We start from the raw sequence: 14,504 nt of genomic DNA, 5'->3' as shown, positions 1-14,504 counted from the left end.
TACTATACTGTGCGTCAGCCATGCAACTACTACCCTCAACCTACTATACTGCGTGTCAGCCATACAACTACTACCCCCAACCTACTATACTGCGTGTCAGCCATACAACTACTACCCCCCACCTACTATACTGCGTGTCAGCCATACAACTACTACCCCCAGCTACTATACTGCGTGTCAGCCATACTACCTTCCCAATCTCGCACAGTATACAGTGTTCAAAGCTGCAAATCATTGCGCACTAAAAAAAGACTCTCAGACAGCTCTACAGGCTGAAAGTTTTTAAAAAAGTTATGGGAATCAGAAAACAGCAATTTTAAGCACATGTATGAAGAATATAGATAACATGTCAGCTATATTACATAGTGAACATTGGGGAGCGTTATAACTGCAGTTGGGGGGGGGGGATTTTATTGAGTCAATATGGTATCGAAATGGTATTGAGTATCGAAATAAAAAAGTTGGTATTGGTATCGAACTCAAAATTCTGGTATCGTGACATCCCTAAATGGAGTACTCATTTACGAGTCTCCACTGATTACCCCCTACAAAATTTGAATATGCAAAGAAGGGGTCCGTGGAGTCTCAGTTACGAGTCTCAAAACACGGGAATAGCCAGATATCCCTCTCTCCAGAGAAGGAAGCCCATTGCCAAGGGGTGCCTCCTAATGGGGAGAGGACCAAACCACCCTGATACGTAGTCCCTCAGGTCCTCACTCTGTTGTGAGCTTTGGGACCTAAATTGGGAAACACCAGGGTGGCCCCTGTAAGTCAAAGTCTAACTCTGTGGTGAGTATAACGACATAAGACAAGGGTTACCAAGGCTAGGCATCCATCCACAGACTGCAGTTTCGGGATATTTGCCCCTCGTCAGTGTGGAGTAGGATTCTGGCTACCGGGGGCAATGAAAAATAGACCAACAAAAGACAACAATCACTGAACTTAGGAAAAACAGCGAAAAAATCCAATGGAGTACTCATTTACGAATCTCCACTGATTACCCCCTACAAAATTTGAATATGCAAAGAAGGGGTCCGTGGAGTCTCAGTTACGAGTCTCAAAACACGGGAATAGCCAGATATCCCTCTCTCCAAGGGGTGCCTCCTAGTGGGGAGAGCACCAAACCACCCTATTTAGGTCCCAAAGCTCGCAACAGAGTGAGGACCTGAGGGACTATGTATCAGGGTGGTTTGGTGCTCTCCCCACTAGGAGGCACCCCTTGGCAACGGGCTTCCTTCTCTGGAGAGAGGGATATCTGGCTATTCCCGTGTTTTGAGACTCGTAACTGAGACTCCACAGACCCCTTCTTTGCATCCACTGCACACACAGAGGAGAATCTGCTTTATATCCTTCCTCATTCCCTCAGAAATCGCCCCAGGATCATGTAGGACATTAGGGAGAAGCTGCTGAGCCAGTGTGATAAATAACTCCCCTGGTATATGACTGGCCATTTATGAAGGAGCAGGAATCGGGAGTCGGTCCTGATAAAGTTCAGGAGTCGGTCCTGATAAAATTCAGGAGTCGGAGCTGCGGCTTACTGCTTATGTGGGATAAGATTGCAGGATGTTGTGTTGTGCTCAGTGGCGCAGTGGAAGCAGACCATGCAACCGCTACTTAATACTACACGTCCCAGCATTTCATGTCTGTAGTGTAGTGCTGGGACCTCCAGGACAGACACCACTCATCCTCCATAGTACTATATTTCCCAGCTATAATGCTATAATTGCTATAATGACAATCTATTATGATAATAACAACTATAATTATGTCAGATTTGCAAACAAGATCAGCATCTGTGGTACTACAAGTCCTAGTATGGCAGATCTATTCTGGGTGTTTCGTGACCTGCAATGCATAACGGCCACAGGCTGCTATTGAGAAATCGTTTACCATCCACCTCAGCTCCAGTGACACTACAACTCCCACCATGTCATGTCAGTGCTGGGATTTGCAGGACCACTGTTTGCTGTCAATAATAAGCACTGGAATCCTATGTAAGATTAGATTGGTGCAATGAGAACTGTGCAGCCTAATGTAGCTGCAGAGGATGGGTACAGTGTGACTTTTAGGGCAGCCACATATCGCTATAAATAATATGCAACTCTAGATACCCAGAGGTGTCTGCTTGTATGTGTGTGCCACCCCCAGGTGTTGCACAGATAAACTGGCAGCAATGGGTGGCGCAGGGGGCTGCGGTGCCTGATAACAGGAGAGTGCCAGTCACAGTGGTATAAGTTATACTGTGCCAATGATACTTTGATATGCACCATATAGCAGGAAGCCTGGTCATTCGTCGGAGTATGGCCCCCCTGTTCCGGGTCATGTGAGTATGGAGGAAGGGGAGGGGATACAGTTGCTTGCTATAGGGCCCCTGGTTGTGCTTTCTGCTATGCATGAGCTGTGGGACGCTGCAAAACAGATTTTTGAGTACAGAAGGAAACTCATTTGCTTAAAGTGCCACTGTCATAACTTTCAAAACCTAACTCAACAGTAGATGTGATATAAAGCAAGCTTGCAATGTACATTCATGATTTATTTTTTTTAGTCATCATGGAAAACACAGCACTACCTAGGTTCTGATGCTTTTTTCAGAATCTAAACACAGAAAGTCCCATGTTTCCCAGGCCATCTGAGCGCTCACAGAGAAGACAGTCATGTGATTGACGGACGCATTGAGCCGTGACTCTCTGCACAGGTCAGACTCCATGGGGGACATTTATCAAACTGGTGTAAAGTAGAATTGGCTCAGTTGCCCCTAGCAACCAATCAGATTTCACCTTTCTTTCCTCACAGTTTGGCCCCGTTCCCACTGAGCAAAGCTAGCGGAATTCCGCGACGGAATTGTCCGCAGCGGAATGCCGTTAGCCTCCCGCTCATAATGGGAGTCTATGGGAGGCGCGCGCTGCTGCTCTATACGCGCTGAAGAATGAACATGTTCATTCTTCAGCGCGGACAGGGCAGGAGCACGCGCCTCCCATAGAGTCCCATTATGAGCGGGAGGCTAACGGCATTCCGCGGCGGACAATTCCGTTGCGGAATTCCGCTACCTTTGCTCAGTGGGAACGGAGCCTTTCCTTGGAAAATGAAAGGTGGAAACTTATTGGCTGCTAGGGGCAACTGAGACAATTCTACTTTACACCAGTTTGATGAATCTCCCCGTTTAGTCTCTTTTTTTTCAACCAGCACAAGACTAAAAATCTGCCTTCAGGAGACAGGACCTGAATTTCTGGTGAGTATAGCTTTGTTTTAGTGCATGATAACAAAACAAAAAAAATGTATATTGCAAACTGTTGATTTACATTTTTAAAAGTTATAAGAGCAGTGACACTTTAATAAAACCTATTACAGAGTCCCTTAAATTCGCTTGAACTATTGATTCCTGTGAGAAAAAATTTAAATGACATTTATACTTTAAGGGTGGGTTCAAACATAATGGGATCGCAGCGGATTTCACAGTGCGAGTTTCCGGCAAAATCTGCTGCGATTCCCATACTGTCAGTTTGGATAGGATTACATCCTGACGTCCCATTTCGCCAATCAGTGGCTGCAGTCACGGAACAAGCTGAAGCGCGGATCATAAAGTATGCAACAGGCGGGTTAAGGAGGGTGGCGTTTACATACTCGAAGCAGGATGAAAATTCCGCTGCGAGTATGTAATCCTATTCAAACTAACAGTACGGTAATTGCAGTGGATATCGCTGCAAACTTGCAATGTGAAATCTGCTGCCATTCCGTTATGTGTGAACCCACCCTGAGGGTCTGTTCACACGCACAGACTCGTTGCGTAAAACTCGCACAGAACTCGCATCAAACTCGCACGAAAGTAGCTGGGTTTTTTGTGGTGTTGAACTCGCCTGTGAAAATCATGTGAAAATCAAAACTCGCATGTAAAAATCGCACCAAACACGAAGTGAGAATACACATACATTGACTTTATAGCAATCAGTATCACTGTGGATTTATGTGCAAGAAACTAGCAGCGATAAATACACTGTGAGGGTCTGTTCACACGTACAGACTCGCTGTGTATTTATTGCTGTGAGTTTCTCGCATATAAATTCACAGTGATACTGATTGCTATCAAGTCAATGGGGGACATGCATCATCCGGCGTACTGATGATTTTCGGCGTAAAGTGCTGATATGCGAATGATTTTATGTGCAAATGGCCGATTTGCGAATAAAATATCGGCACTTCACGACGAGTATGTCGGGGGTGTGTGGAGGGGGCGTTACGGGGGGCGCGGACTCAGAGTCCGCGCGATTTATCATTTTTTTAGCGCAAAGATACGCCGATAACCTACTCCACCTTTCAGGTGGCGTAGGTTTTCGGCTGTGCGCACCGATGCGCACGGGATTTATGTAGAGGCAGTCCGCCTCTACATAAATCTCCATAGCGCCGGAGATGCGGGGACATTTATAAGTCCGGCGTAAAAAACGCCGGACTTAATAAATGTCCCCCAATGTATGTGTATTCTCACTGCGCGTTTGGTGCGATTTTTACATGCGAGTTTAGATTTTCACAGGCAAGTTCAACACCACAAAAACGCAGCTACTTTCATGCGAGTTTTATGCGAGTTCTGTGCGAGTTTTACATAGCGAGTCTGTACGTGTGAACAGACCCAGAGTCTGTACGTGTGAACAGACCCTAAGGGTGCCTTCACACCTACCGTATCGCCGCATATTTATCGCACAAAACTCGCACAAAAGTAGCTGCGTTTTTTGTGGTGTTAAACTCCTGTAAACTCGCATGTAAAAATTGCACCAAACACGCATGAAAATCACACCAAACACGCAGCGAGAATACACATACATTGACTTTATAGCAATCAGTATCACTGTGGATTTATGTGCGAGAAACTCGCAGCGATACGGTACATGTGAAGGGTTTTCAGGGCAAAATGTACTGATGAGCTAGAGGATAGCTTGTCAGTAACTATACACCTAGCACCTGCACAGATACAGCTGTTTGGAGCCGGGCTACACAGTGAACAGTTTAGTCTCCATTCATTATGTAGCAGCAGCCATGTGTCACTGTAGCTCAGCTCCTGTTTACTTGAAGGGGACCTAAGCTTCAGTTACACATTGCCACCACACAAACTCCAGTCACTGCGTATTGCGGCACTGACCAGCTCGATCAGGGTTGGTGCTGGTTTCTGGCACTCTGCCGGACTATTCTGTGAACAGATCTGAGCACACGTCATCAGTGATACAGATGGGAAAACTTCTACATGTTAGAAAGGATGGCCAATGCCCCATATGTCTGTGGCCATGTCCCATATTGGCTGCCAGTAACCAGCAGCAGTAGCAGGGGCTCCCTGGCTGTGTGCAGTGCACAGGGGTCCTATACACACAGTTGTCTCTAGTAATGTTAGGGCTGGGTGGTCTCCATGTCTCGTGCACCTTTATCCCTACAGTTCCTGCATTAGCTCAGCGCCATATTTATTATGTGACAGGAATAGGCGGTACATTCATATCCTGAAGCACACTCTGCATTATGCACAGCTATGCCAATGCTAGTGAATGTGCCTCATTACAAGCTCCATATACCATAAGCATACACTGCATATAGTGCATTAGTATACAGGGAGATTCTAGCAGCTTCTCTACTATTCCTGTATCTGCTGCTCTTACCCGTTTTTGCGTTTGGTTCTTATCTTTCTCCCTTGGCCTCCCGACCCTCACATGCCTTCGGATGGCCCATTCCTCTCCTTGTTCTGCTACCTTCGAGAGCTCAGCAGGCTGTGAGTTACCGGCATCCGCCGCCTCAGCCATGACTACACCGCAAAGGCGGGAAACACCCTCGGGGTTGTGTGTAAGCAGAACGGTGCACGTACATTGAAAAGCATGTAGAGGAGCTCCCCCTGCTGGTTGATGTGTCACATTGGAATCTGTGTGTAAAGATGGTAGGGCCGCGGCAGAGCTCAGATAAACAGAGAGGAAACAGTAAAACCTGGGCAATAATCTTGTACCACAGTCTGTGCATAATATAATGCCCAGAAATACTCAGGTGTATAATTATTATAACAGGTCTGTGTGATAGTTAAATTGGCCAGTGAAAAAGCTCCAAAAGTATTACAGTGGCTCACACTGTTGGTAAATCTGAAGCATCTGTAGACTAATTTTTTGGCACAATTTTAAATCCCCTCTCCATTAAGGCTAGGTACACACTGTATGCGAGGCTCCGGAGCCTCAATCATAGTGCAGACCTCTGCACCAACAAGCACAAATGGAGTCTCATTATATGGGCCAATGGGCACCCAATGAATACTGTAAACGAGCGCCGATCTGCTAGATTGGCCATCATTTACTGGGCCTATTACATGGCCCAATAATCTTTTAGCAAGGGCTGCATGGACATGGTTACCGTTGTCCTTGCAGCCCTTGCCCAAACAGTATAGATTACCCATCCACACTCCAGTGCTCCTGAAGCGTGGATGGGTAATGTGTACTGTTTGTAAAATCGTCAGCCGCCGGCCATGCATCACTATCTATATCATAAAAATCAAAGTCTGTCCTTCTGTCTGTCCTTCTGTCTGTCTGTCTGTCTGTCCTCTATAGACTTCCAAACGCCTGTACCGTTTGACCCCAAATTTGGCACACAGATACATTGGGTGCCCGGGAAGGTTATTGCGAAGGTCCCGTCCCCGCCAGATGTACAGGAGGGGAGGGGGAGGGGAAAGAGAGGCGCCCCATAGAGATGAATGGGAAAATCTCCTCACTGCAAACACAGGTGATATAATTAGCTGCAGCAGACACGGCAGTTGGAGCCTTAGCAACCAATAGGATTACTGCTTTCATTTTCATAGGGAGCAATGGTTGCTAGGGAAGCTGCCTCACAACATCCACAGTAATAACTGGTAGACCCCCTACTCCATCTATACAGTACATGTATACAGGACCCCCTACTCCAGCTATACACTACATGTATATACAGGGCCCCCTACTCCATCTATACAGTACATGTATATACAGGACCCCCTACTCCATCTATACAGTACATGTATATACAGGACCCCCTACTCCATCTATACAGTATATGTATACAGGACCCCCTACTCCATCTATACAGTATATGTATACAGGACCCCCTACTCCATCTATACAGTACATGTATATACAGGACCCCCTACTCCATCTATACAGTACATGTATATACAGGAGCCCCTACTCCATCTATACAGTACATGTATATACAGGACCCCCTACTCCAACTATACAGTACATGTATATACAGGGCCCCCTACTCCATCTATACAGTACATGTATATACAGGGCCCCCTACTCCATCTATACAGTACATGTATATACAGGACCCCCTACTCCATCTATACAGTACATGTATATACAGGACCCCCTACTCCATCCATACAGTACATGTATATACAGGACCCCCTACTCCATCTATACAGTACATGTATATACAGGACCCCCTACTCCATCTATACAGTACATGTATATACAGGACCCCCTACTCCATCTATACAGTACATGTATATACAGGACCCCCTACTCCATCTATACAGTACATGTATATACAGGACCCCCTACTCCATCTATACAGTACATGTATATACAGGACCCCCTACGCCAACTATACAGTACATGTATATACAGGGCCCCCTACTCCATCTATACAGTATATGTATACAGGACCCCCTACTCCATGTATACAGTACATGTATATACAGAAACCCCTACTCCATCTATACAGTACATATATATACAGAACCCCCTACTCCATCTATACTGTACATGTATACAGGACCCCCTACTCCATCTATACAGTATATGTATATACAGGACCTCCTACACCATCAATACTGTACATATATACAGGACCCCCTACTCCATCTATACAGTACATGTATATACAGGGCACTACAGGACAGGTATACCAAACTGTGACTGGGTAACACCGCCACACCAGACCTGACCAATACCGCCATACTGTGACTGGATAACACTGCCATACCAGACCTGACCAATACCGCCACACTGTGACTGGGTAACACCTCCATACCAGACCTGACCAATACCGCCACACTGTGACTGGATAACACTACCATACCAGACCTGACCAATACCGCCACACTGTGACTGGATAACACTGCCATACCAGACCTGACCAATACAACCATATTGTGACTGGATAACACTGCCATACCAGACCTGACCAATACCGCCATACTGTGCTGGATAACACTGTCATAACACACCTTACCAATATTGCCACACTGTGACTGGGTAACACCTCCATACCAGACCTGACCAATACCGCCACACTGTGACTGGATAACACTGCCATACCAGACCTGACCAATACCGCCACACTGTGACTGGAGAACACTGCCATACTAGACCTGACCAATACCGCCACACTGTGACTGGATAATACTGCCATACCAGACCTGACCAATACCGCCATACTGTGACTGGGTAACACTGCCACACCAGACCTGACCAATACCGCCATACTGTGCTGGATAACACTGTCATACCACACCTGACCAATACCGCCAAACTGTGACTGGATAACACTGCCATACCACACCTGACCAATACCGCCATACTGTGACTGGAGAACACCGCCACACCAGACCTGACCAATACCACCGTACTGTGACTGGATAACACCGCCATACCAGACATGACCAATACTGACACACTTTACTGAATAACACTGCCATACCAGACCTGACCAATACCGCCATACTGTGACTGGATAACACAGCCACACCAGACCTGACCAATACCGCCATACTGTGACTGGATAACACCGCCATACCAGTCATGACCAATACCGACACACTGTGACTGAATAACACTGCCATACCAGACCTGACCAATACCACCATACTGTGACTGGAAAACACCACTATACCAGACCAATACCGCCATACCCCCCTCGAAAAGACACCAGATTTTCTGGCAAGTCTGAACAGGAGGGTACTGCCCCTCTGCAAGGTGCTACCCTACACACCAGACCATGGGTGCCTAATGGTAAATACGACCCTGCAGGTATACAGGACACTGACACTTTATACCCGGGCAGCGCCGGGTACATTTTCTAGTTACACATAATGATGCACAGTGGGCCCCCGATGATTTTAGGTTTAGGCTTAAAATAACGAACAGCCGAAGATCATTTAGTTGGCTGATCGTTGTCTCTATTACATGGAGCGATAATCTGCTGAATCGGGCCGATTATCACTTCATGTAATGCTGCGTTTACACAAAGCAATAATCGATTGTTTAACGATTTTGAAGCAGCGATTTGGTTTTTATAGCGATCAGTGTTTAGACGAATAAATCTTTAGAAAATTTGTAAGAAAATTTGTTATTGCGATCGTTTTTAAGATTGCATAAGCCCATCATTCACATAGGGTGAATCTTTGAAAGACTGTTTACATGAGGCGATCTGCGAATTCTTAGCGAATGACGATTTGAGAACATGTTGAAAGATCAAAATGAACGATTTCTCGCTCGTCGCTTGATCGTTTGCTGTGTTTACACGGAACGATTATCGCTCAAATGCGATCGTTATTGCGAAAATTCGAACGATAACCGTTCCATGTAAACGCAGAATCATAGGGTCCTATTATGGTCCGTTTACACAGAGCGATAATTCGCCCAATCGATTGTTTAACGATTCTGAAGCAACAATTTGATTTTTACAATGATCAGGGTTTAGACAAAGTGAAAAATAAAAAAAAATATATTTTTGTGATCGTTTTAAGATCGCTTAAGCCAATCTCACAAACAGGGTGATTCTGTGAAAGACTGTTTAGACAAAGCGAACTGTGAATTTTCAGCGAGCGACCAGCGCCCATTTGAGAACATGTTGAAAGACCACGATGAACGATTTCTCGCTCGTCGCTTGATCGTTTGCTGTATTTACACGAGCCGATTATCGCTTAAAGGCGATTATTGCAAAAATTCAAACGATAATCGCTCCATTTTAACGTACCATTAGACAGAGCGATTTTTAACGATTGTTGATAAATGATCACAAATGAGATTGTGTATCGTTAACCTGAAATCGTTCACTATATTACACAGAGCGATATTCGCTAGTTACTATCGTTAAATAGATTGTTACTACGATCGTTTACTCCATCTGATCCCAGCAAAAGAAGGAACGATTAGCAATTCCACTAAACGATTAGTGAACGAATGCGGAACTACAGCGAACAATTAACGAACGATTAACAATTATTTTAGGGTCAGATCTAAATCAACGACACAAAAAAGATTTTTCGATCGTTGCCTGCAAGTACACAGGAACGATTATCGTTTAAATTAGAACGATATAACGATTTTCCACACAATAATCATCTGCTGTAAGGAACCCTAAGGGACCCTATGAAATTTAACAGGGTTCATCAGAATTTTCGCTCATGTCCATTATTTAACAGGAGTGATGGAAAGCAGCGTTGCATGCTGCATTTTTTCGATTGACAGGTCAACTTTAAGCCATGCTTCTGTTTTGGTTAACTATGACAAACAAGCGTCAAAAGTCTAAGGGTAGGTTCACACATACCGGAATCGCAGCGGATTTCACCCTGCGAGTTTAGCAGAGAGATCCGTTGCGGTTCCCAGCACTTACATTCCACTGTGAGTATATAAAGCACCATCCCCCTTAACCCACGATGGCCCGGTGAATCCTTTACCCGTCTGCACTCCAGCCTGTTTCTGTGGCTCCTGACTCCCTGACGTCCCACTCACCCAATCAGTGCTTTGTCCAGCTGTAGTCACAGTACATTGATTGTGGAATATGTCAGGAGGTTTTATTCTTGGAGAAGCAATAAAGATTGAAGAATTGTTTACACACTTGTGGAATTGGAAACTTTAAAACTTGTTCTGTGCTTGGCCAGGGTGATTTATGGTGGAGCTGGGCTATGTATATGCCCTTATTATAAGCTGCAGGTTTTCTGCACACACGCCTTACTTACTCCTTCACACATTGCAAAATAAAAGAAAATATGTCTGTAATTAGGAGGTTAAAATACAGCCGTATTTTGAATATAATAATGCACTCCAATTGTGGTGTACCTCCGGAGGTATTATATAGGAGGGACGGCTGGTCACTTGCTAGATGTTGTAGTGTCACACTACTCTGGTGGTGTATGGCCGAGATACAGACGGACCTTATTATGTTGTCATGTGACGCCAGTGCCTGGTGGGAACACAGGTGTGATGGCTTGCCTGCTTTTAAGGTGTAAGGCCGGTTGTACCCTTTTCACCTGTGGTCAGTGTCCTGCCGGGCTAGTACCGGGTCACTTGGGATAGTGTCACAGATGATGTAGTCACGGATGGCCAGAGCGGTATAATGACCCTCCCGGATAGTAGGACCCGCCACCCACAGAAAGGAAAAGTGTCTCAAGGTTGTGGTGTATATGCTGTGTAGGTGGTGATGAATGATCACAGACTCTTGAGAGAACGTTGAGTTGGTTTACTACTTGTAAATGTGCAGCAGGTAATACAGAAGATCTTTGATATACACTTGACAAAGTTCCAATAAAAGACTTGAACATAGGACAACCAAATCTGTAGGATAAGTGCAGTGTAGGAGATAGTTGTGTCAATAGAGTTGTGCTGAGGTAGAGTAGCAGAGAGGAGGATGCAGTAAGAGTGTCAACCCATGTAGTAGTGTTCTCTGTTGGGATGTTGGAGTATACAATAGAATATTTGTAGAAGAAGAAGAACACCTCTGCCTGTGTATTGACCTTTACTCTAGTCACACCACCTTATGCCCACTAGTGTTGGCCGAACCATACTAATGGGTGACACAGGGGCGTTGTGATTGGGTGAACAGAGTGAGGTATATCAGCCACAACAGGCTTTAGGACCATGTAGAATCCCGGCTTGTGTAGGGCGCAGGTGTCCAAATAAGCCACAGATTATTTGGACACCTGCGCCCTACACAAGCCGGGATTCTACATGGTCCTAAAGCCTGTTGTGGCTGATATACCTCATCACTGTTTGTACGACTCCCTTGGACGTACCCCGGCAGGAGCTGCGGTGTTCTACCTACTATGCCTGACATAGAGTTGTGCCTATAATTCAGCACAACTCCACTAGGTGAGTGCAACACTCTCTTCTTGTGTGTTTGTTACTCTTATCATCTTTTATTGCACCAGGAGGCGCCCCCACCGCTCTTCTCTCCTTTTCACATGGGTGAACAGAGTGCAATAGAAGAAGAGAGAGAAGAGGTTATAGGAAACAAGAAAGCAGAAATCCTACTGGTCTACAGATTCTAGTACACACAAACACAATAACCCTTTGCGATCCTTCAGCTGTGCAGCTTCCATATACCAATACATAATCCAACGACATCTAGTGGTCAACCTTTAGTACTACTTTCACCATAATAAGACCACAAAAAGTACAGACTTTTGCGAAGGGTGTATGCAATAGTAGCACCCCATTGTGGGACCCCACACATTAAAGTCAATGGAAAATTAGCCAGTAGTACACACACCATATAAAATAATGGCCGTAATGCATTACAACCGTCTAAACAATGAAAATGCCTATAATGTACCACCTGGTATTTAGCTATTAGTTTACTGTTTGTGACCCTAGCCTTATACTTAAATAGCGTAACTTAAACAGGAACTATGAGCAGGTTAGACGAATCTAACCTGCTGGTAGCTCCCTATTTCACAGAATGTCTCTTAACTTCATCCCTGGCACCGTTTCCATGCAGCTAGTCTTTTACTTCTCGGTCCAGTAAGATTGTTAGGGCCACTGGGGCACCATTAGGAGCACTGTCCCACCCAAATAATGGTGATCCGCCCCCAGCCAGCCTGCCTCTTCTAATGATAATCATAATCTGGATCATAGTAATCCGGATCATCGTTATGGGGGTGGGGCAGTACTTCTAAAGGTTTTACTGGACCGAGGAGTAAACGACAAACTGCACAGGAACAGCACTGAAGTTGAAGATAAGAGACATACCTTCATCCTCAGTGCCTCCTTTGCAATAGAAGGTGCAATAGATTTTTTTCTAACCTGCTGATAGTTTGCCTTTAAGGGCGGGTTCACACTACGGAATTCTCGCGGATAATGTCCGCGGAATTCCGTCAGCTGTCCGCCCGCACATCTGGGCGCCTTTCCGCCGACCCCATAGACACCATTCTATTGGCCGGCGTATTTCGCTATACGCTGAAAGAAGTGTCATGTCACTTCTTTTAGCGGATCGCGGAATATGCCGGCCCATAGAATGGTGTCTATGGAGCCGGCGGAAAAGCGCATGCCCATGCGGGCGGACAGCTGACAGAATTCCGCAGACATTGTCCGCGAGAATTCCGTAGTGTGAACCCGCCCTAAGGCCCTATTACACTGAGCCAAATCAGGCAGATATCCCTCCATGTAATAGAGGCAGCAATCAGCCGACAAGCGAGCAAACATTCACTCATTGGCTGATCATTTTCTTTCAACATGTTTAAAAATCATCAGCTTTACACTTTGCGCCGTTTAATAGCTGATGTGTGGCTGATGGCTGATTCAAGGGGTATTCCCATGTTGGTATAAAGAAAATAATAAAGATGGTATGCTTACCTCTTCACACTCCCTTGGTGTCCTCCTGCCACATCTCTGGCTCCCCCACTGACTGCCAATGACACGCGCTTGCTTACCCCACGGGTCAGGCCGTTGAATACGACCTTTAGACTACACAGCATAAAAATTTATCGAACTAGATCAAGCTGTTTGATCAAATTAGCACACCTCTGACTGTTTATCCTTACTCCAGGTCAAGTGGGGCTTAAAAGTCGCATGCACATAATTGTGTTTTTTATCCACGAAACATGGTTTAGGGGCTGGTCACATTTCATGGGCTGAATATGTGAATTAAAACTCTTACGGAATTACAATGCAGTGAGCTCATGAACAGCCAGAGCACTACCATATGGAACTGATAAAGCTGTCATTATTTTAGTAAAGAAGTGCTCTGCCCATTTGAGGGCTCACTGCATTATAATTGAGTATAATCCCGTAATTCTCATATACCAGGATGGGTTCAGTCCATGAAATGTGGCCACACATGGAACACAGTCGTGTGAATGCAACCTCAGCCAGGGCTAGCCAGGGTTGCCTAAATTTTAGTGCAGATTTACTAAAGTGTAAAATATAAACCTACAGATAAGGTTTCATTTAAAGGCGTACTCCAGTATGAGAAAATTCTATTGAAAAGGAAACTATTACCCCAAGATATATAACTTTCTAAAATAGTGTAATTACCAATAGTCCCCACTTCAGTGGCTTTCCTGGCATTTCACCACTGACAGGAAATGGAAAAAAGAAGGACTACAAAACTTTTATTGACCCCCAGCTTCTCTCTAATGTATCTACATGATGCTACATAACTACATTTTATTATATGTGCACATTGATTTCATAAATTTAGTGTAAGGTGTTGTTTAGTGTAAGGCGTAGTACAAAAGTTTTTCATTTTTTATTTAACCCCTAGACGACCCTGGACCTACCTGTACACCCTGG

The 14,504-nt window shown here is 45.1% G+C and overlaps 1 protein-coding gene across 2 annotated transcripts in view; it reads right to left on the bottom strand.

Moving 5' to 3' along the window:
- Positions 1-5,949, bottom strand: part of REC114 (REC114 meiotic recombination protein) — a 109,081-nt gene extending 103,132 nt beyond the window's left edge. Inside the window, exon 1 of one of the 2 annotated variants that reach the window (XM_069981129.1) lies at positions 5,634-5,949. In XM_069981129.1, coding sequence (XP_069837230.1) covers positions 5,634-5,774 — 141 coding nt within the window. In that variant the 5' untranslated portion in view covers positions 5,775-5,949. The remainder of the gene's footprint in view (positions 1-5,633) is intronic. The other variant, XM_069981119.1, reaches the window with a different exon arrangement.
- Positions 5,950-14,504: the final 8,555 nt, after the last annotated feature.

The sequence above is a fragment of the Dendropsophus ebraccatus genome, chromosome 1 (genome assembly GCF_027789765.1).
Source record: "Dendropsophus ebraccatus isolate aDenEbr1 chromosome 1, aDenEbr1.pat, whole genome shotgun sequence".
NCBI lineage: Eukaryota > Metazoa > Chordata > Amphibia > Anura > Hylidae > Dendropsophus > Dendropsophus ebraccatus.
The sequence above is the reverse complement of the archived record's forward strand: the minus strand, read 5'-3'. Positions and strand labels throughout refer to the sequence as shown.